At 45.6% G+C, this 24879-nt stretch overlaps 1 protein-coding gene across 1 annotated transcript in view; it reads right to left on the reverse strand.

Annotated features, from left to right (window-relative positions):
* The window catches only part of STUM (stum, mechanosensory transduction mediator homolog), a 242773-nt gene that overhangs the window by 81108 nt on the left and 136786 nt on the right, over positions 1-24879 (reverse strand). The window contains exon 2 of the mRNA XM_086927996.1: positions 6717-6900. Coding sequence (XP_086784122.1) covers positions 6717-6900 — 184 coding nt within the window. The remainder of the gene's footprint in view (positions 1-6716; positions 6901-24879) is intronic.

Consider the following 24879-nt stretch of genomic DNA (forward strand, 5'->3'; position numbering starts at 1 on the left):
TTCATATTCTTTATTTATGAATCGCAAATTGAGATTCGCAAATAAGGAATACCTTCTCATTTATTCCTATGGGCTAAGAGGCCCATAGGAATGAATGGGAAGACATTCTCAATTTGCGATTAGCAATTAAAGAATCGCAAATTAAGAATGCAATTTTAAGGTTACAAAGGTGCCAAAAGGACACCCTGTTGCTTCCCTGAAATGTGCATTTGTGCACATGTGGTGTACATACATGCCATAAGGGCATGTATGTGTGTGCCACATGGCACCTCGAAAAAATCAAAAAAGTGTTTTTTAAAGGAAATCGCATATTACCACCAACTTGAAGTTGGTGGTAATTTGTGATTCATTAAGGCAAAATCGCAATTTGCGATGCCTTCTAGCATAGCATTTCGACAATCGCAAATTGCGATTCTCTAAATGTTTGCGCAAAATAAGGAATCGCAATTTTTGCAATTCTTTATTTAGAGAGTGGGTTCAAACTTACCTGCATAGCACAAAGCTAAATTGCGATCGCAAACGCCGAAATTCGTTTGCGAACGCAATTTACCTTTCTACATATGGCCCTCTGTGCCATTAATGACTCAAGAATGTACTACCTACAAACTCGACATGCCGTGCATCTAATAGGGATTTATTGATTTGTTTCAACTTGAGGCGGAAAAATATGTTAATGCCTCGGTGGTTAAGATGAAGGTTTGTGGGGGAATCAAAGAAAATCAGAAAAGAGTGCATGCATTAGTACATTGAGGTATTCCACAGGAAACATCAACAAAATTGTAGATTTATGGGAGAATGACATGCATGAAATAGAAAGGAACACAACCTCCTAATATCAGAAACTAAAAATGGTTTATTTAAATCTTGTTGCTATCCATTAAGGTCTACTGGGAAACGGAACAAAACTAGGCAAGCCATAGCTTTTATTGGTGGTCCCTGATGGCTTATAAAACATGTTCTTATGCTCTGTCCCTGGTGTGATGCTGTCAAGCAGACAATATTCAATAATGCGTCTCATTCCTTCAGTGCTGAGGCAGCCTCGATTAAATGAAGCCTTCCCAACTGAGGAATAGAGACTTCCTTCTGTTCCTCTATTTGTGAGAAAAAAAAGTGTTTAAAAAAAGGCGGAATTTTTTTAGCCGTTTTAAAAAAAGTGGCATTATGACCTTATTATTGGCTGGGTGATACTTTTCTGACATAGTACAAGTAGACTAGTTCCGAAAGTGGGTGCTCTTCAATATGGGTATATCTTCAGGGGAGGTGGTGACATCCCCAAATAAGTACATATCTGGGTCAATAGTCCGGATCGGTAGTTGGGTCTGCCATGTTTGTGTCAGTTATTGTTGTCATACTGAATGATTTAGATTAGGACCTTACATGTATTTAGTTGCATATTTACAAGATTTCGAATCCGGATTGCATCGCTTTTTTGATGCAGCCCCAACGCAAAGCCCTATTTGGTATTTTTCAAGGCCACACAAATGCTCATGTGGCTCTTTGTGTGGCTTTGTAAAAAAATAGCAAAATGCAGAGAATCGTGCTCCTTTGCATAACTTTGTGTCAGGCAACGTTCGATGGGTGGTGCATAGGCATTCCTATGCATCCGCTCATGGATTGTGACACCAACGCATGTTTACAAATAGTTGTAAACATGGGTTTCCTCCAAAATAATACACCCGCCTGAGACTGGCATAACCATAACTTATTTTATTTCTCTTCGTTATTTTCTTTTTGTATGTGTGCTGAATTGTGCAGCACACATAAAAAAAAAGAAACAAGCCTCCAAGGATAGTTTTCGTGCACAAAGGCACAAAAACGACCCTGTCCATAACTCAGACACCCTTGCAATATGGCGCAAGGCTGTCTGCATTGGCGCTAGGCAGCCCAAGGGGCACCAGCGCATGGGAAGAGCAGAATCTGTTCTCTCCAGGTTTCATAGCACAGCAACTTTCCTTCTTTGTAAAAAAAAAAGTACCAAAAAAAGTAGTGAATCTGCAACTATAGAAGAACTCCTTGAAAGGATGCAAATGTGATTATTTATAGAATTAATTAATAAACATTGGCACTGGTAGGCATAGTAACATACACCGCTGTCAGGTTTCCAGGCATACTACTGGCAATCAAACAACCAAAAGGTGATAGATCGAATGTTTGCAAATAGTCTGACCACTGGTAATCGGTCCAGGTAACATTCCAAACCATTGTTTTTTGCCCACTGTGCCACTGTAGAGAGAGGGCCTGATTTAGGGTTTTGCAGACAGACTGCCCCTCATATTTAGAGATGTCCGTCAGCCCAGCGGATATCTATATATTTTGGCAGGCACCACCGTCATGGTGGTTCTGTTACTGCAGGTAAAGTTTAAGGGATGGCAGGTTGTCAAACATTTTGAAAGATTTTCATTTTGCAAAAAAAACTTCCAAAGCAGGCAGACAGTCAGATGGCTTACTTCTGAGGGCACCTCCTCCATCAGACCTTCGAAGGAAGTTTTACACAAGTACCTTTTACTCTGTTGGAGTAAAACGTGCGGACCTTCAGTTTGGGGGACAGTGTACTCTGTTACCATAGCAACAGAGTACCTGTCCGCCAGACTCTGATTTATGTCAAGAGGCCCACCTAATGCAAATCAGTATGGACCCTGCCCCTCCTTCTGGCTACAGTCCATCCTGAACCTTGGTCACCGCACACATTCAGCTTCCGGCCCACTGCTTTTTTAGTTAGGACATTTAAGATTCACCCCATTCCCCCGCTCCCCCCAAATCTCACTAACTAGACCCCTACTCTGAATAGGACACATTGGAAAACCTGCCAATTGTGTTCAATTCTGATTGATGCCAAGTTTTTGGGTGCATGGATTTTGGTAGGGCATGGGGGGAGGCAGGTGTTTTAGAATAAGATGTAAAGCTGCTTATTGGTATTGCTATGGTGGAAGTAGAAGTTTCAGAATTAATAAATGTGTTCTCTAGAATTAAATTAATTCATTTTCATTAAGACAGATAGGACTGATATACTAAAGAACACATAAGGGTTTCAGCACTGCAAAATATGTTTCAAAATGTAAAAAAAAACTCTTTTGCCATCTGGGAAACTCCTTCTGACTGGCAAAAAGGGTTATGTGACCAGTTCAAAGTCACAAAAAGGCATCCCGAACCTATTTGCAAGCCAAAATGGGTGCATCGAGTGTTTGACCACAGTTACGGTTGCAAACCAGTGATAACTTATCGTCGCTCAAGTTGGGGTGGTAATTGATTCACAAAGGGGATGCTTTCCCCTTACGAAGAAGCAATGTTTGTGGAATCCTTCCTCTTGATATGTTATGAAATCATGATATTCAATACTGAATTCAATTGTCATGATGACTGCCACCATTAATTTCACGTGTGTTAGTGTGAGTGGAATCAATAGCCTGATTAAAAGGTAACACATCATGCAATTCCTCTGAGAGACTTATCCTTAAAGTGGCCATAGACTTAAACCTTTCAATACTGGTCTTTCGAAGCAGGGGATGGTCTTGTTCTAGAGTATTTTGGGTTACCAGTTCCATGGTTCGTGTACAGTATCCAGAATGATCTCCTCTCCATGGCAGCAGAAATCAATTTGATTTTTTCACAGATATTAAGGATCCTGATGATTGGTGGTCTTGAGACAGCTCTTAGGGGTGGGCGTAGTTCTGAGAATAGAGATGTACAATATTGACCACCAAATGTGCCAATGACTGATTGTTTGGGAAGAGCCACTTTATTAAACTGTCAGTGAAAGGTTTAATGTGAACTCCCCCATAACCTTCTGCAAAATCCAGGTTGCAACTTATATATGCTTCAGGAGCTACCCGCCTTATCCTTAAGGTCAGATTGATACCATTCAGATGTAGGACTTACTGCTGAGGACATTTTGTTTCAAATGTAAGAGTTTCTTTCAAACACCAAATACATCTCCTCCAGAACGCAGTGTGCTTTCAGCTGCAAGTCCTGCTACTTCTGTTTTCTGAGCTAATTGTTGTCGGGAGAAGATTGGGCTGGTTCTCCAGGAAACATTTGTGGGTCTTCCAACATATCAGCCCCATTTCTAAATGCGTCTCTGCCAAGATGACCAATTTACACTCTTGAAATAGCATTGCGTAGTTCTGCGGAATGTCAAGAGAGGGTGGGCAATCCTTCTTAGTGGTCACAAGTATTTCCATGTAGGAGCACTGTAGTCCCTTTCCCAGGATGGCATATAAATGGTTAAGTGCCACAAATAAAAGCACAGGTTAAGGAATCCAGAAGAAGGTCAGTTCACCTAGAAGACTTGATCAAATATGGTCCATATTCGAAGGAATAAAAATATACTTCAGAAGGTTTCACGTATAGGCTTAGACTTGAGCTGTGAGGGTTCTTTTTTGTGGAGGGGGGGAGTTTTCTATAGCACAAACTAGACCCAGAGGTATTGGAGCACTTTACATGAGGACCAGTTACTTTAGAGACAGACACATTCATTTTTGTTGGCCATGGTTCTTCATTCAAGCGCCACACCACGCAGACTTTTGGACAGTTTAACACAATAGAGAGAAATGGGAGCGTGGAGCACAGCAGGCACCATGAACTATCTTAGGAATCTGGGTATAGTAATCCCTCACAGTACTGCTGGGGTTTATGCACAGTTATTTGCGATGAAATTGCCCGGGTAATAGAAAACGGTAAGGGAGTCTTTGTTAACCGAAAAGGCAGGTCCTCCCTGACATCTTACGTCAAAGTCCCAGCATCCCACTCCTAAGGCAGGAGTAAACTGCTTGCAGCTGCACCAACAAAAGGGTCTGGAGGGCTCTAGCCCAATGTGAAATCTGCCTCTGCAAGCGGTGCCAGTCTCCAGGACCAATGAGCATGGTTGGCTTCCCAGGTACCTCCGGATCAGCAAAAGTGCAGTGCCGCTCCATCCTCCAAAGTAAATATGACCCGCACCCCACAGGCCAAATCTGTCAACTCACGGGAACTCTAGGGAACACATTCAGGTACCTAAATAGGGTTGAGAGAAGTTATTTTTACCACCCTCTACTCAGACTGACAATCAGCTGGAATAGTGTGGGGCCAGCAGCCACACAACTCACTGCAGTTGGGTCCGGGGAACAGAAACAAACAGAAGTATTAATCTAAGGACCTGATTCAGATATTGGCGGATAAGTTACATTTTCATAATCTGAATTTCGGACCTGCAGGACTCAAAAGTTGTAACAGAATTTGTAGTACCACAGAAATAATGGCAGAATTATGACCAGTCCTCATAGGGTGCTATAGTTGGGGAGGAGAAAATGGTTGAAAGGAAAGGAGGAATATGCTTTGTTGGGGGTTTAAGAGGGAACAGTAGGGAACCCAATTTAATGTGGCACACAAGAATAGAGGGGATCTATTTTTGCAGACTTCAGTTAAACATTTGATTTCAAGTTACATGCCCCAGAACTCTGGAGCACAAAAGCAATAATTTCAAAGAGGTATTATGCACCTTTGTAGAATAAAAAAGAGGCATGCTTTCAATACAAGGAAAAAGTACTGTAATATTACCTGTAAATACTGTATATATTACCATAAAAACTAGTGGAACTATACCACAAAAAATAATTTAAAGAACTCAAACTACGTTCCAATTCTGGACTTTGCTTTGGACTCTTCTTTTATAGCTTTCACTTCTTGCAAGGAAGGATGAAGGCTGAGCCCAAGTCTCAATCTAGACTCAGGAAAGAGGACTGTACAGTGAACATGACATTGCTTATGCGAGGTAAAGGATAAATAGTGAAGATGATTAAGGCCTAGGAAAGGTTTTGAAGACGGCAGTGTCACATTGCCCATAGTCTGTGTCTTTATGCCCTTTTTTCTTCAATGTTCTAGTTTTCTGATGCGGACTTTCAGGGGCTAATTCACAACTTACGTGTAAGAGTACGTGAAACAGGACTCCTGTAGTACCCTTTTACATATTCTTGCATGCATTTCTGAATTGCCCCCAAAAATCTAAAATTGAAATTAAATGGGAATATATGTGTCATAGTCAAAAACCAACTAGTACATATAGAATGGACTGTGCATTATTTACATCTTTACTTTTGGGGAGGTGGATGTTTCAAGACAAATTCACAAAGGTGTGTATGAGTATTCAAAAGAGTACTACTCCCCGCTCTCATAAATGCTTTTGTGAATTAGCGCCCCACTGTATTTCAATATCTGCAGAAGTTGTAGTAAGGGAAAGCATCAGCTATCTGTGGTCTACTTAAAAGGACACCTAGTTGTATTTCAAAAACAACATGACTACTGCCTCTTTACTAGGAGAAGTAACAGCAATAAGAAGAATAGTAAGAATAATGACAAGAACAACAGCAACAATAAGAAGAGATAGAACAACAACAACATGAAGAAGAGCATTATAACAAAGATAATCACAACAACAATATTATGAACAATTATAATGATCATAATAGCAACACAAATATAGGACATGCTCAGTGCAAAAATAATACCAGCCTTTCATAATCAATGTATTGTATTTTATGAGAAAGAAGATGGATGTCTTCTGTTAGGGTTCAACGTTTATCCTTTAGAGAAGCGCATGAGAATGTTATCCCAATGCACCTTTTCATTGCAATCTTACTCGACAGTGCTCCAGGATGAGGCCGCCTAATGGCCTGGTCTTCTGACGTCATCTCAATGCCTGGGAATTCAACAAAAAAAGACACTACCAGAGTAAAGGTCTGCACTTACTGGCAAGGATGACCATGTCCATTCCCCAAAATATACTCATGATCCAGCCCACCATGACGATGGCCGTTAGGCACTGGATGAGGGCGGCGGCGATGTTCAACCAGAACACGCAGCACATGTGTCTGTCCGGGAGATCCGTCCGGGCGCCACAGAGTACGGTGAATGCAGACACAAACGTCCCTGGGAAAAGACAGACAGACAGCCTTTAGTGATGAGAAACGGATGTGCTTCAGTTCAGAGTCACTCAAGAATGAGCTTTTAGTTGCTTTGATACCCATGATAGCATCAGGAGATCCTGCATCAATATGATCAATTGTCACAGATTGGAGGGAAAATAACCCTGAGTGCAATATTCAAGGAAGACCTCCTCTTCGGACGCTTCACAAACACAGCGGCCATGATTCCACTCTCCAGCTATCCATGCACTGCCAGCTGCCACCCCTCCCACAGATCAGACTCCAAATCTTTGGGCTACTGCAAAATCATCTACACCGGTTGGTCTTGAATTTCTAAATCCTCTGCAACACACAGACACACAATTGCACACACGCATGTGCGCATGCACACACACTCCCAAACCCTTCTCCACCATCTGAAACAAGAAGAAGGGTAGAGACAGACATTGCTACCTCGCTACAGGATAAGTTAAATTCAGTCAACCCAACACCCTGGACCGACCCAGGGAATTATTGCTCCAGGTGAAAATGCCCCAGTGCACCCCATTACAACGCTACATTTCCAGAACAGTTCAGCACTTATACCCACATACAATACATGTGAGAGCTCAGATATTTTAACATACACTTGCATTTATTTAAAAGGGTAAATATAGACCACAACAAGATCTCAATAGCAGCCTCTAAACTTGCTAACATGATGTTTGAAAAACAGGCACCCTGGCACAATGCAATCAGAAGCTGGATTTCAATTGGAGTTCTCGGATGAAAGGTTTTGATCTCCCTTACTTCTTGTAACCCCAGGGAGCTGTATGGGTGTGCCAGGGTATAGGGCTTTAATGGAGGTTCCAGCAGCATAAACATGGCTGCAGGTCCCTCAGAGAATCCATCCTTTTGCTATACATTCACCCTTTATTCGTGCAAACTTTATACCAGACTGTAGGAGTGAAGTTTAACATGACGTAGCAAGATTAGGGAACAAAAAACAAATGAGACGGGTAAGATTAGCAGAAGGGACAGGCTGCACAGACAAGGCACATACAGTCTGGACATACTAGTGCATGCCAATGTTTGCATGCATTACCACATTGAAGCCAGGCCTATTTGGATTAGCAATGCTTGTTTAACAAGTGCATTTGTTTGTGGCTGGTTGTGATTTGAGGACGTATGTATTGTGAGTTTTGGATCTAATGGTTTGGTAGATGAAAGGATGAGTTGGTAGATGGAAGGATGAGTTGGCGGATGGAAGGATGAGTTGGCGGATGGAAGGATGGCGGATCTATACATTCCAGAGCACATTGATAAAGTAATTTTTTTTTTTTTTGGTGTGCTTAAGAGCCATTCTTGACTACCGCAAAGAACTGTTCCTAAAGCTCGTGTTAAGTGTTACCTTCAATGCACATTCATGTCAATGAATTACACCGCGATGGGGTACAATTAAAAGCTCAGCAAACCCTTTTTTTTTGTCAAAACGCTCTTTTTTTCAGATTTTAAATCTAAGATGTATGAAAAGACGGAGCAGAACGAGTAAACATGAAACATGATGGGCAGTCTTAGGATGGGGGCATGGAAAGGAGGTGTGTCCCCCGCTTGGGACAATTTTGTTACGTTACATTTTAGCATTTTGAGATATTGGAGGCTGCAATTGACTAAACACGGTTCCCTTCGTTTTTGATTTTTTTGAAAGATCCCTAGGACAACTATTGACAAACATATCAGTTAAAAAGTGTTAATTTAAATGACAAAGAGCTGTTCAGTATGACTCAGTATGTTACAGCACTTCCCAGTACAACTAAAACTAAGTCTGCCAACCCGGGTGCACCCACTAAAACGGCACTGACTAATAGTACCGCTGGCTTAAACCTATATAAACCCCGCCCGGACCACTCACTGCCCCGTTGCTGACCCTACCACCCACCCGGAAATTCCTGGGGGCAGGGCCTTCTGCCCAGTCCCCAAAACCATAATTGTTCACCCTGCCTGAGTTTGTTTACTAATGTTCACCGTGGCTGTGTTTATGCTGGTGCACACTTGCCACCTCTCCTGGTGTGCAAGGCAGGCTATTGCCCTTTCAGAAGACCTGCTGCTGCACACCGCCTTTAGGGAAGCTGGGAACTGGAGCTGGTACAAAGGGAATCCAGCTCCCGAGCAAGAAGAGATGTATCCACTCTGAAAGCCTGCACCATTCTCCCAAGCAGGCCAGGCATGCGGCTGGGGTTTCTGACTGAGTTTGGTGCACCACACTGGCATGTTTGCAGGTGTGAAGATGTGTTAGTGGGGTTAAAACTGGCAACAGTGCACGGACCTCACTTATTTACGTAGTGATCTTTATTGCTCATGATGTCATCTGGGTCAGAAGCCACATGGACCTTCTGTCTTAGCCTGTAATGTGAGATCCTCTGGTGTAAACTTTAGGTCAAAGGTTGTGAGAAATACAATCCTGACATTAAGTAGTTTATTTAAAACTAGGAAAAGCCTAAATCTTTAGGTTCCCAGAATGTTGGCAAGAATGACAGCTTTCAGAGTGTGTGTGTGTGTGTGTGTGTGTGTGATTGTTTACTTTGCTTTGCATTTGCTGGTGCAAATGTTCACTATAACTGTGTGTGTGTGAGTTGGTGTTCGTTCTATCCCCTTCTGTGAGTGTGTGTTAAAGATGTGCTCCCTTTGCATGCGGACTACTTTTCACTCCATGAGTGTGTGTCTACCCTTTAGTGATCCATTTTGTTGATGGTAGGCAGGGCCGGCTTTAGCACTGGTAGCGCCCAGTGCGACAATGTTTGTTGGCATCCCCCATCCATGGTGATGGATTCCCTCACAACCACCTTTTAACAGTGCCCCGCTAGCCTCCATAACCACTCTCGCTCACATACATTTAAATAGTTAGATAGTGTGACTCATACTTGTCAGAGCACTTTGCATCACACACACATTCAGAGACAATAATTTATATGCGAGTGTATAGGAAATGTTACATAAGCCAGATGACTACAAGGTTTAGGAGTAACGTTCCATCCATATTGGTAGACAGTATAGTTTAAGAGTGCTTGGTCAGGAGCAACACAAACTCAGAATTGAAAACAGAAAACCATAGTTGGTGATTTTCTTTAATAATAAGAATCAATTTCTACCCAAATGAACCCTTTTTTGCAACATTAATCTATGCTCTAATCTATAATTTGCAGTGTGCATGCAGTTCTTTGATGGCAGTTAATAATTCACTGTTCTATATTAGGATTTTAATTTATAAATTGCAAATAAGAAAAGGATGTCTCCTAGAAAAGCACTAACACACTGACATATTTACATTATAGGCACTTTGTGATCTGCATGGCACACAGAGGGCATATTAACCCCTTGTGCTACTTTATGATCGTTCAAAAGCTGAACTAGACAAAACTCTGATCTCTCTCCAGGAAGAACATTACTCACCGGAGTTATCTTTACATTTTTATTGTTGCCTGGAAATTGCAGGTGGCATGGGACATGGCAGCAGGTGCTTTTAAAATCAAAATAAATTCACAATCACAGAGCCCCCTGAAGTCCGCACCCGGTGTGGTGGCACCGGCCACATGCCCTAGAGCTGACCTTGATGGTAGGACAAAGGTTGGAACGATCAACTAAACGGTGATCCTTATCAAAAAAATAAGAGCGCAAAGAGACAATGCCTGAGTCTGAGCAGCACTAAAAGGTATGCATGAAGCAGCAAAGTAGCATAACTTAAGAGCAGAAGAAAAGTGGAAACAATGTTTGTTTCATTAATGTTTCATGTTGTTCAAGTCCTGACAGACTAATATTTGACAAGTGCTCAATTTGAGGCAGTGGTTTCCGGTGTTCGGCACAGGCCCCTAATTTTTTTAAATTTTTTTTTAGCTGTTTTATAACGCGCTCCGTTACTACCAGAGTGTCCTGGCGCGGTAGGAAAAAAAACAGGCATGTGGTCAAATAAAAGAGATTGAGAGTTAAACTAATAAGCAGACCTAAAAAGATGGGTTTTCAGGGCCTTCTTGAAAGGGACAAAATTCTGGATAGATCTCAAAGAAAGTGGTAAAGTATTCCAGGCGGAAGCGGCAAGAAGGCCAATAGACCGACCACCAAGTCGTACCCGCTGAAAGCGCGGAACCTCCAGCAGACTCAGATCAGCCGATCGAAGAGCGCGATTGGGGACATAACGTCTAAATCTTTTCTTCAGATACGAAGGCCCCAGCTCATTAACTGCCTTAAATGCCAATGTCAATATTTTAAAAGTAATTCGTTGAGAGACTGGTAGCCAGTGTAGTTGTTTCAGATGGATTCTAGCACTTTCCCTGCTAGGCACATTACAAAGTAGTCTCGCTGTAGCGTTTTGAATGACCTGCAAACGGGAAACCAAAAAAGCTGGAGTCCCACTGAAGAGAGAATTGGCATAGTCGAGCCGTGAGAGTATAAGAGCTCTCGCGACAGACTCTCTAGCTGCGGAAGGAAGATACGGAAAGAACTTCCTCATAGCCTTAAGAGACCCAAAGCACATGCCCGTAAGTTTCTTTATATGTGCTTCGAACCTCAGATCCTCCCCAAACCATACACCTAGGTTCTTTGCAGGGATGTTCACTGAGCAAGGTTGGGGAAAATCGACAGGCCACAGGAGTTCTCTTAAGTTTGGGGGGAATTGCCCATATAGCAGGATTTCAGTTTTATCTTCGTTACACTTCAGTTGCGCCGCCGCTAACCAACTGAAAACTGAAGACAAGCAAGAGCGAATGACCTCCGTGCCAAGGGCAGCACCGGGCCAGGTAATTGGGCCAGCTAATTGTCGACACCAGCACTTCTGATAGCCTGCCACCTGGTGGCGCTGTTTGTCTAATTTAGAGATGAGCATGACTATAACTGCAATATACATAAAAAATTTGTAGCACCTGTCGCCCAAGCCATTTTATAGCTTTGGGGAGGGTGGAATGATCTGAATTTTCACACTTGTAAGAGTGTGATGTGTAGTAGTTGTGTTGGCACTATTATTGGCACCGTTGGTGGCGCAATGAGTGGTGCAAGCTGCAGTGGCCTCCTTACGAGGGCCAAGACACTTACTGTTTTACAAATTAAGCAGATTATGTCTTATCACCTGGGGCACATGGACCCCAGCCTTGGCTTTTATTTCACAATCCATTGTCATAGCTGCCATGTTTCCCAGGACCATGCCTGATGAGCTGCTCCAGTCCAGGTTTTCTTCTTTTAATTCTGGGGATTATAATTGTGCTTTGTAATGGAATACAAACCCCTGGACTGGAGCAGTGAGTTAAGCATGAACCTGGAAAACTCTGCAGTTATGCATTGTAATTTTGTAGTTTAATGAAGACAATAACTCCCAGAATGCAGTAGGCTGTTCCATGAAAGGTCAGGGCTGAGGCATCCTCTATCAGTCTCACACCGCCTGCAGGCCAAACCACACTGAAGGTTTTGTTTCTAAATCTAGTATTGGACTGTCTATGTATCCGAATATCTCTTTGGCTGTAGGAAGCGAAGGGTGAAAGGATTACTACTCCGCCATCATACGAGATTGCATGCTTCAGTGTCGGGCTTCTATTTTACAACTCATTACAAGGTTGATGTTTTATTACAACTGATGTAATTCATGTGAACCAAACCAGCTCCCAAAATGGATTCGGCTGTTAAGTTAACGTAATGGTTAAATCTAGGATTCTGGAGTAAATCTTGGGTTCTGGAATAGCTTGCTACTCGACGTAAAGTGCTTCAAAGCCTCACCAGAGGTAGTAAGTGCAATATAAATCCAATTTCAGTAACAATTCAATGATAAGCCTGGGGTGGAAGATTGCTCACCTGCCCCTGGTCCATCTCTGCTCAGCCCGCACAGAAGCCCTGTTTTAAAGCCCCTCCATTGATAACACATCTCTTTAAATCGCGGTGTGGCTGTGGTCTCTGCTTGCATGCAGCCAAGAGGCCATGCCACTGGTGTGTTCCATTACAGTCGGTATGCGACGACGACAGGACGCCTTGCATGAAGGACAGGTGTGAACTCAGAATTTAGAAACCTAAGCCGGACTCGCCCAACGAGCAACAAAGGGCAGGGGACTAGCGTTGGTTGCCAACGCCCGGGGCAGACCATTGCCACTTCCTGAGTCCCTTCCACCAGTCCAATATTGAGACCCTTACCCCCAAGCACATCTGTTAGATTTGAAGAAAATTTTACCATTGGGCGCCCTTAAGAATGTTGCCACCGGTGCAACTGCCCCTGTGGCCCACGACCATGCTACGTCAAGGGTTTTCCATGCAGGGGGCCAAAGCTGTCCACTAGGCCTATGTTAACAGAGACGCTATTAAGCACCTGTGACTCTTTAGCTAATACCCCTTTGGGGGAGGAGGGAGGGAGGGAAGAGGAGACCATATGTAGAGACTGAATGTAAGAGAGGAAGAGGAAGTGTGTGAGTGAGAAAGAATGAATGCAGGAGAAAGAGAGAGAGAGAGAGAGAGATAAATATAGAATATCTGTGTGTGGTGTGAGGACTCCTTTGTGGAAGGAGAAGAACTGTCTATAGAGGATGTTGATGGTGAAATAGCAAAACTTTCTTTGTGACAGAAGAAGGCTCACTCACTCCCAAGATACTCCACTACCTATCGACTGGCTAGCACAATATAAATACCGCATATATAGGTGGATGCCACTAGACACTTGCTAGATGCGGCTGCATTACCGAAGGATGAGGAGCAGTGAAATGCCCTTTACCTAGGGGGAAAACCCCTTTGCACTAGCACTGCCTCGAGGCACCAGTCAGAAATCCCCCAACACTGCAAGCCACAGCCTTCAGTCAAAGTCTGCTCTCTGTCCATGGCAGTAACATCTGCTGTCTAAAATCAAACCTTGAAACGCAATATTCACTTTCTTAAAATACCGACTTTTATACTGTAGGGATAAATGTTGTGCATGTTGTGCATATGAACGTCCCTGAAAGCCTTTTCTACTGTATAAACTAAGGAAAGTAAAATGTGTAAATTGTGGAGAATAAATTGTATGAATTATGGAAAGTAAATTGAGAAGGATTGCAGATTTTTACTTAAGATGAGATATCAAATGTTCTGAAAGCAAGACAGGGAATGTACCAACCATGGTTTCAGAACATATACTGGGCACAGTTCAACTGCCCAGTGTATGTCTTTGCACCATATTTCACATGCATATATATGCATAATGAATATATGTGCAGCACATTGATGTGTAGTTTGCACTTTGCACAATGCATATCTGCATACTTCATTCCTACAAGTTTTACACCTGTACAAAACATGTCAGTGTAAAACCTTGTAGCACCGTTTACATCTCCACAGTAGACATCCCTGTGTACCACATGCCTCCACAGTATTACATTCACAGTGCATGCCACACCACGTACCTCTGCAGCATACACCTTCTTTGTGCATATCTCTGCACCATATACCTCCACCACATATACAGTGCATATCTTTGCACAATATGTGTACGGTTCATAGCTGAACAAAGAACACGTGCACTGTAAGAACCCCTTTCAGAGGCCCCAGGAGAAGCAGGAGCTACTGAGTCCAAGTGTGGGGCTTGAGGAATTTTACTCCTCGTATGATGGGCCCCACCTACAAGTAATTCTGAGTAACTGGGCCAAGTATCATTGCTGCACTTGACTCCCAGGATAGCGTGATCCAGGCAGTCCAAGGCTCCCTTGGGGGGAGGGGGATACAGAATAGTGATCACGGGCACACAACTCAAAATGCAGGCAGTAGCAGCAATAAATCATTGTCCAGCAAAATATACACTTTTATAGAAAAACAGAAGTATTGGATTTTCTGCTGTTCTCAGTACAAAGGAGAAATACCACATTCACAAACAATTACACATTCCTCCCCTGAGGTTGGGGCTCTAGCGTTGTCTGTCTCACTCACTCTTCGCTTTAGCGATCAAAGTTATTCCCCATCCATTAGTGGTAACATCCAAGGGTCTTCCCCACTAGTAGTTCAAGTCTCCAGAGTCCACTATGACTATAACTCAAAGTTAATAGTCTTCCAGAGCTACTATGCTAATTTAGCATCAAGTTTCCCCGAGGCCCACAGGTCAGTAACCGTTCTCCGCATCTGCACTTGTTAAGTATATGGAGTTCCTGATTGCACCCCATCCTTGGGTCCAGGTGGCAGCTCTCAGCAAGTACAGAGTCTCTCACTCATGGTCATGCTCCCAAAATGTCTGAAGGCTCTCTTTGGCTCCTCCTGCAGGGTTAGTGTTTGGAAGGTCTTCCGATGGGGGTGACTACGTCGATCCTGTGTGGGGACCCCCGTCTGGATGATGGTGTGCAGGTGTTCCGACTGCTTTCTCTCTACTCCAGCAGGGGCAGAACAAGTATTAGTCCTTGGTGGTCCTTGTGACCCCCTTTGACATACGAGGTCACCACAACTCACAGTTCAAGGGCTCCAGTCCGTTCAGCATGATGATATTCTCCAGTGCAGCAACTCCTGGAATATGGTGTTGCCGCCTCACTACTGCACAAGCCTATGGCACTTACCGCACAACAGCCTTTCCCACAACAGGCCCTCTGGCATACAGGGTCAATACCTCACTAGCACACAAAGCTATGGCCTTTACAGCATGGCAGTTTTTTTCACAGCAGCCTTACCTGGCATACGGGGTCACCACCACGCTACCGCACAAGGCTATGGCCCTTACCGTGCCTCAGTCTTTTCCACAGTGGCCCCGTCTGGTATATGGGGGTCGTGAAGTCTGTCCTGATCGTGGGCAACAACCTGATCAGTGCAGCAGTAGTTTCCTCACACCTTGCACAGGGAGTCCACTCAAGAGGACTCCCCACTGAACCTCGCTACCTCCAATGCTCCCCTCTTCCTCACAAGGTACACTGGCCTTGGCAACCAGACAGGCACTGGTCTCCAGGGCAGGTGGTCTTGGATTCTCTGGATAATGGCCCCTCACTCAGCAGTGAGACTAGTAGGCATGGCCCCCCAGTCCTGGCCTCAGGGTCTTGCAGAGCTTTTTTTTCTCACACAGCCCATCTGGCTGCTTGGCAGATGACAATGTTTGGTGTCTCAAACTCGCCCTCTTATAGTCCATTTCCAGACATCAAATATGATTTAGGCCGAGCCTTTGAATATTTATGTTGGGGTTCTGTTTCTTTTGAAGTGTCCACTCCTCTGCTCACTCTTCCTTTCGAAAAGCAGTCTATCACAGCAGGAGACTCTCCAAAGCTCATTTTCCCACAACACAGGCCTTGGGAGTGAATAGAGTTCACTCCTGGATGTCAGCCACAGTGATAAGTGCCTCAAAAGGTTAGCTCAGGGCTCCCAGTCCTACTTTGTATGATTCCCTTATCAGCACCATTTCCCTCCTGGAATGTTCCAAGGCCCCGTCATTGTGACCTCACAGGGAATCCAAGAACATCCTTTGAAGTGTACAGGGAAAGCCTTGCTCTCCTCTCCCCAGTGTGTGCCCCAAACAGCTTACATAAATGCAGCAATGCACAAATCTATATGGGGGGCCTCTCGCTACCCCGCTACCTCCACTCCATGTTACACCATGCAGGCCTGGGTCTAAATGGAACCTAGGGCCCTCCGTGTATTGTACCATCCATAGACACACATATACAGCATACACGAAATGCACAGTAGTGTTCCCTCAATGCACTGTACCACTCTTAGGCTGTTCACTGCTTAACTAAATGATTTATAACCGCACAGTATATATGTGTCCACCAAATGTCAGGAAATGCTCAGTGCATATTTACATTCCAGCTGCCTGAGAAGATTTTACATATACAGTAAAACTACTCAACATGTTCATGTGCGAGGAGGAGCTTCGCGCGGATCCAAGATGGACGCGTGAGCACAGGGCTCCGAAGACCCTCTTTGCCTCCCGCATCTATCCTGTCATAAATCCTGATTTGATCGATGGGTACTTGTTGACTATGCCCTGCTGATTCTGAGGACTTTTTCGGAATCGAAATCGGACGCCGCGATCCGGACTTGCTGCATCCTGAAGTTTGTGGCCTACATCGTGGACCGTCCCCGGCCTTGAGTCATCGGGGTACCCAGGTGGCAAGTCAACAACAACGGCCTGTTGGGCACGCCCACGGCCCCTGTGGTGCTTTCGGTTTCGTTTTTGGCCAGTGTCGTGACGCTCTGCGGCTGTCCCACTCATCTTCTTGTCCCTACTACGGACCCTGGCACCGCGCTGCTTTCTAGCCCTCTTGCCCTTGAGGTTCATCGACAGTGCGATCATTTTGACTAGATTGCACCGACTCCGTGGGAGTTCGAGACCCACTATAGCGGGCAAGATGGATGTTGAAAAACGGAATGCCAAGGGCGCGCATCGTGGGGGCCTCACCCAAACTCAGACTATAGAGCGCTTCACCCGCCCGAAGGGGTCCCCAGGGGGAGCGAGTAAGGCTCTTGATGGGACCGGGGATGGTGCCCCGCCGTTGGGAGTACCGGCACTGAGTGACATCATGGGCGCCATTGCCAGTGTTCGGACCGACATGGGCCATCAGTACGAGACTCTCGCTGCCAAGATTGACACGGTGGCGATTGAGGTTAACCTCATCAGGACTGACCTGGGCAAGACAAATGAACGAGTTAAATCTCTGGATGTTAAAACTGCAAGTTTGATTACCGATGTCTCGGACCTTCAGACTGAGGTCCGCACGCTCCGTACTGTCAACGACCAGTTTGCCCACCGGTTGGAGGATTTTGAGGGCCGGGCCAGGCGCAACAACGTTCGCATTGTGGGGGTTCCGGAGACCCCGCCGGATGTCTCCACGGAGCTTCTGGTGGAAGATCTGGTCCTTAAACATCTCACGCCCAAGGGCCTCAGTAACTTTTTCACTGTGGAACGGGCCCATAGAGTTCCCGGTGGGAAGCCGAAGCTGGGGACCGCGCCGAGACCCATCATCGCCAGGATTTTCAATTTCCGTGACCGAGATGCTATCTTGCAAGCTTCTAGGACCATGGGCCCTATCAAATTTGACAATGCCTCGGTCAGTTTTTACCCGGACTTTACCCAGGCAGTTCAGAAACAGCGCATGGGCTTCACCGGAGTGAAGAGACGACTCAGGGATATTGGCCTGAAATATGCTATGCTTTTTCCTGCCTGGTTGAGGATTGAGTATGAGGAGCGGGCCTTCTTCTTTGATCGCCCCAAAGTGATAATGACTGGTTGTACTCTTTACCATCGCAACGTAAGGACGGCGAGGGCCCTCTAGGTGCCGAGGGCGGCCCAGCGGAGCAGGAGGAGTGAGTCTGCGGCGGCGAACTGATTATTATGGACTCCTAGCAGTGGTTTTTTCATAGACTTACTACTACTGTGGGTACCCAGGGGTGGGGGCTTCGGGCTTCCTCTTCCTCCTCGGGGGACTTTCTCTCTCTTTTCGTAGGTTAGTTTCATGGGGCGACAGGCACACTGCAAGTTGGGGTGGTTTTTTGGTCTAATGCAGGGGTGCAGGGTGGGGGTGTGTGTTTTTTGGGGTTCCCGGGGGATGGTGGGGGGGTTCTTTTCTTTTTGTTTTGATCGAGGCTGCTATATTTTCTGTTGTCGATTCTGTGGGGTTCCTTCCGTGCGTGGGGGGCTGGGTGTTCAATGCAGGGATGGGGGGGGGAGCTTAGGTTGCTGAGTTGGAACATAAATGGTCTAGGCGATAGAATCAAGCGGGGTATTGTCTTGCAATATGTGAAACGTTATACCCCAGATGTGATTTTGCTTCAAGAAACACACTTGGTGGGCAATGCCTGCCGTGCACTAAATAGACGTGGTTACCGTATGGTAGCTCACTCGGGATTCACCTCCGGCTCGAGAGGGGTGGGGGTTATGGTACGTACTTCCTTCCCACTGGAGATAGACGATGTTGCACTGGATGAGAGAGGCCGCTATGCGGCCGTTACGGGGCGGTGGGAAGGGAAAACTGTCTCCTTTCTGCCTGTCTATGTCCCCCCTGGCCTGCAATCTGCCACGTTTACTGATCTAGGTGATGTGATCCTTGGGCTTCCGGGCGACATGTTGGTGGTGGGCGGCGACTTTAATTCAGTGGTTAGGGGTGAGGTAGATCGCAGTCCCCCCAGGACCCTGCCTGTTGCGCAGCTCTGGCTGGGGAAGCTGCTGGATACGTTGGGACTAACTGATTGCTGGCCGCAACTACATCCAGGTCAGCTCCAGTACACCTTCTACTCGGGTGCACACAAAAGCCTCTCGCGATTAAATTATATTCTTATGCCGGCAGCACAGATGGTCTCTGTTCGGGAGGTTAGGCATTTGGCCAGGGGAATCTCTGATCATTCTCCGCTTTTGCTAACGATTGATGTGCAATTGGGCACAGAGGGTCGAGTCGCCCCGATTAACCCCTGGCACCTCCGTAATCCTACAATCAGATCAGAGTTAGTGAAATGTATGGATTACTATTTCGCTGAGAATGATGGATCAGTTTCCTCCCCGGTTACATTGTGGGAGGCCTATAAGCCGGTGATTCGTGGCCAGGCCCTGTCCCTCACTGCCAGCGAAAGGAGACGTAGAAATGCTGCTGTTGTGGAATTGGAAAATGAGATCACTGCTTTGGAAGGTCAGGTTGGGACTGGGGACGCTGCAGAGGTGTTGCATTCCCTGGCCCTGAAACAATTTGATTATAAAACCCTGGTCACTGATGCCGCTAGGGCGATGCACCGTGAGCAACAGGGACGCCTGTATGATGTGGGTGATAAGGCGGGAATGTTGATTGCATGGTTGGATAAAAGGGATAGATTGAACAGAGTGGTGCCTGTTGTTGAGAATGTGGATGGTGTTGGAGTGGTGAACCCGGTTGACATAGTCCGTGCATTTGCCTGTCACTTTCAGGCGGTCTATGCGCCGGTTTCCGATCTGCCAGAAGAGAACTCGCATCTTTTGCTCCGGGATATCGCGCTGCCTGGTCTGTCGGATTCTGATATGGAGCTTATGGAGGCGGATTTTTCCACCGATGAAGTAGCGTTCGCTATCCGTTCACTTCGGTCCGGGAAGGCTTCGGGCCCTAATGGTATACCGGTAGAATTGTATAAACTCTGCCCAGACAAAATGGCGCCATATCTCCGTAAGATGTTTTTATCATCGCAAGATCTTGGCTTTCTTCCCCGTGATCAGAGACTGGCATCCATTGTTGCCATTCATAAAGACGGCAAGCCCCGTGACCAATGCTCATCGTACCGGCCGATCTCGCTTTTAAACGTCGAGCCCAAGATTCTTGCTAAACTATTGGCGAATCGGCTGGTTACGGTGATAGCAGACTTGATCCATCCGGACCAGTCTGGGTTTATACCCCACCGAAACACCGCGCTCAACCTGCGTCGCCTTCACGGCGTCTTGGCGAGGGCGGGGTCTCTTCGGGAACCGGCCATTTTGGTTTCCCTTGATGCTTCGATGGCCTTCGACACGGTCGAATGGCCGTATTTGTGGGCTGTTTTCGCCAAGTTTGGGTTCGGCCCTAAATTCACTGGTTGGGTCAAACTCTTATATGAGCAGCCGATGGCGCAGGTGGTGGTTAGCGGTAGGGCTTCCGAGCCCTTTATCCTTGGATGGGGAACGCGACAGGGTTGTCCCTTGTCGCCGCTTCTCTTCGCACTTGCCCTTGAGCCCCTTGCTGCATGGCTGCGTTGGGAACCATCGCTTAAGGGCATCCGCTGGTCAGCTGACTTCGAGGACCGTATATCTCTCTATGCGGATGATATATTGTTATACCTTACCTCTCCTCGTAAGTCGTTGAGCGTTCTGTTCGATGTGCTGCGTTCCTTTGGGAGAAACTCCGGTCTGGTTATAAATTGGGTTAAGTCCTGTATTTATCCACTCGCGGATGATGAGCTTCTTCTTCCTCGCCATTGTCCCATACCTGTTTCTAGGAATGGCTTCAAGTACTTGGGGATCTACATTTCATTGGACCCCAAGGTCCGCTATGAGCGAAATTTGTTGCCACCGCTTTCTCGGCTTCGCTCGGATGTTGCGGCGTGGTGTGGACTGCCACTGTCCCCTTTGGGCAGGGCGGCCCTTTTCAAGATGATGTCTCTCCCCCGCTTTTTATATGCCATTCAAAATACACTTGATTTGGTACCTGCTAGCTACTTCCAAGAGGTCGAGGGCTTGCAGAGGCGGCTGGTTTGGAGTGGGCGGCCACGCATCGCACTGGCAAAATTGACGTTGCCCTGGTACGATGGGGGTATCGCACTGCCCGACATCAAGCGCTACTACTGGGCCTCCCAGTTGAGTGCTGTGAATCACGCCATGTATGGTCCCGTCCCTAATCCCGCTTTTGAGATGGACAGGTGGCAACTCCCTGGGGGAGATTACAATCGGGCATTATATTCCAAAGCCGACCTCAAACATCTCACAGGCCCCACGGCGGTGGCAGTACGAGTTTGGGGAAACGCAACCGCTACCACTGGCTGGACGGATAGGTTGACGAAGTCTACCCCATTGTATGCCTCGGAAGCACTAGGTAGCCTGTGGAAAGCGAAGGGTTTCACCAGCTGGGACCTCATTGGTATCAGCAGGGTGGGTGACCTTTGGGCTAAGGGTGCAGTTAAACCCTTTGAGGCGTTGCAGCGAGAATATGAATTGAGCGATAGAGAGTATTTCCGGTACCTCCAGGTCCGGCACGCGATTAACTCGGTTCTTCCGTCTGATGCTTCTCTTCCGGAGGCATCCCCTCTTGAGGATAGGGTGCTTGATGGATATGTTCCAGATAGCACTATATCTCTCATCTACAAGAAACTTATCAATGATCGTTCGGATCTCCTTTTGCAATTGCGAACTATCTGGACCCTGGACGGATTAGAACTGGATGATGAAGATTGGCAGGTTGTGATTTCTTCTCCTAAGGAGGTGGCTATTCCGGCACGTCTCAGACTGGTGCAACTTAAGATATTGCATCGGGTGTATGTCACGGGCCCACGACTGATACACATGGGTTTCTCTGTGGATGGGTTATGTAGGCGCGGATGTGGAATGCTGGCTACTTTTTTGCATATCCTCTGGGAGTGCCCGGAGGTGGCGACATTCTGGCGCCGAGTACATGTGGTTATGGGTGAAGTGACGGGAGTAGTGTTGTTGCCTGAGGCCAGGCGTTGTCTGTTCAATGTCTGGGAGCCGAATGATTGCACTGTTGCTCAGACTCAATGGGTCCCATTGGGTAATATGGTTGCTAAACGTGACATAGCCCAGTTATGGGGTTCCCCAAGGCCACCGACGCTCCGGCGCTGGGAAGAAAATATGGACTGGTCTATGTTCAGGGAGAAAGTTGTGTATGTTTCCCGCGGCAGGCCCAAGAAATGGGGTAGGATATGGGGACAATGGAATACATACCGGGGTGAGATTTGTACCCCCCCCGTTCACCGACCCGCCAGATTCGCTCCCTCTTCCTTGATCGTGTGTTCCATATACTCGGCTATTTTGTTCACATTGTGTTAGTTGCTGCCGGATTCCCCCCCCTGCCCTTCCTGATGTTTCTCCTCATTCTTATTGATATGTGTCCTTACATCCGTCTCCCACTGCCATGGGGAACTACCAGTATATGCATAGCCTTGCCTCGATCTTTCTTTTTCTGTGTTTTTGTTCATGGTTTTATTTAAATAAAATATAAAATGTGAAACCTTTCAAGGATCCCAGCTATATTACAGGCTTCTGCATACTCATGAAGTATCGCTGCCATACCCCCGGGTTGTTGGCTGATGAGCTGTGTAATTTGATATTGATAGTACTATGCTTGACTGACCAGCCTCCGTGGTTGTGGGTCTGTAACTGTCCTTTCTTTACACAATAAAGGTTTTCAAAAAAAATAAAATAATAAACATATACATGTGCACCGTGTCTCCGCTGTTTATAAATTCACAATACACACACATATATATATATATATATATATATATATATATATATATATATATATATATATATATATATATATATATATATATATATATATATATATATATATATATATATATATATATATATATATATATATATATATATATATATATATATATATATATATGTATATATATATATATATATTCACTGAAAAAACCATAGGTTTCACACCAGTTATAGTTAGCTGGACATTTTACTGACATAAAACCATTGAAATTCCCACGTTATAGTTAGTTGGACTCACTATAACTTGCGCGCATGCAATGCACTGCTGATGACGTCACATATTACATCACTCATGACATGGTCAGTGACATCACTCATGACATCACTGATGACACCATCCTTGGGACAGACTGACAGACCGACCCGGGGCGCGTAGCGTAAGCACGTCAGGTCATGTGACCTGAAAATAACACTTTTCATTGGTTCAGAACACTTTTGGTTTCCAAATGATGAAAGCCCCCACCTTTTTTCCTCATTCTCACTTTGTTGTTTGAGTGAGGAAGACCTGCTTCTATTGTTAGAGAAATGGCTACAGTAGCAGCAGCAGCTGGAGCATCTGCACCACCACCACCACCACAAGGACCACCACAACATCACATTGGTGGTCAAGAAGAAGAGGAGGAGGAGGAGAGAAGGCAGACAAGGCATTTCCTGCCTGAAGACAAAGCCCCATATAAACCTAAGGAGCACTTTATATGGGAGTTTTTTGAAATCCCAAGGGGTGCAAAGAAGGTAAACGCTGAAAAGGTGACTTGTCTCCTCTGTGGCGCTGTACTATCCAGGGGGAACCCTGCAAAAAAATATTCATTTGAGAATCACACAATGATTCGGCACATGCAACGATTGCACCGCAATAACTATTCTGCAGCAGAGGTGAGAGAACTGTGCAGAAACCTTCCACAATCGTCTGCCAGCACCTCAACAACCAAAGAACCCACTCCATCGGGTCCAGAAGCAAGTCAGATGGTTCCAAATATACAAACTAAGTTTGGTGGTTTCAAAATCGTTTGCATATATTGTGGCAAAACCATTACTTATGGTGAGAAGAGTATTACCCTCATCAACATTGCTGGTGATAACCACAAGTGCCAGAAGAAACCCTAATTTTTTTCCTGTTTTTTTTTTGCTTCAGTTGAGCCGTTTATTATTCCCTGTTTTTTGTTTCTCCCCATAAAAAATACAAAAAATATAAAACTGTTCAGAAAAGCCAAAAAAAGTAAAAAATGTTCAAAAAAACAATAAAAAAATATAAAACAACAAAAAGAATAAAAAAACAGTTCTTTTTAGAACTACCTCCAATTTATAAAAAAAACCTACATTTTAAAAAAACTGTCATTCTTTTTTCTCTAGGGTACGCTCCCCGGTACGCTCCGCGGTGCGCGTACCGGGCGCTCCCCCGCGCAAATCAAATTTTTTTTTTTGTTTTGCCCCGCGGGGCCCTTTTATGGCCCCCACATCAAACCTAGGGGGTCAGGGGGGTCTACCCTGCCCCCTTTTGGTCATTTCCCCTCTTTGTTTTTGCCACCTCTTGTGTTTCGATCCTACCGAGACAAAAGATGGCGGCCGCACCGGACTGTTTGGAATGTTTACAGACACCCGAGAGCCAAACAGCTTTACGCGCGCGAACTCGCGTAGCGCGCTGGTTTGCGCCCCGGTGCGCGTACCGGGGCGCGCTTACAGATATATATATTTTTTTGAACCTAAATTACTCAAAATCCACTGGAGCACATATCTTGAGACATAGCAAAGGCACATCGGGCTACCAGTCCCTACAATTTCGCCAAGTTTGGTGGAAATCCAATCAGCAGTTCGGGTTAAAAGTGAGATCGACCGCCCTATGGAAATTAACATGGGGAAAACACATTTTGGGACCCCCCTTTTATCTTGGCCCCCACTAGACGAATCCCCCCCAAACTTTCAGGGAAGGACCGGAGCGCCGCAAGGCTAATTTGAGGAAATTTACAGGCAGATTCCTCAACCGGCGCCAAAGTTATTCCCAATAGAATGTTGCGATTTTACTATTGAAAATAATCCTAACTATTACTACCTACTGGCGATCGCCAGTAGGTAATATATGTATAT

Source organism: Lissotriton vulgaris, chromosome 6, assembly GCF_964263255.1.
Source record: "Lissotriton vulgaris chromosome 6, aLisVul1.2, whole genome shotgun sequence".
NCBI lineage: Eukaryota > Metazoa > Chordata > Amphibia > Caudata > Salamandridae > Lissotriton > Lissotriton vulgaris.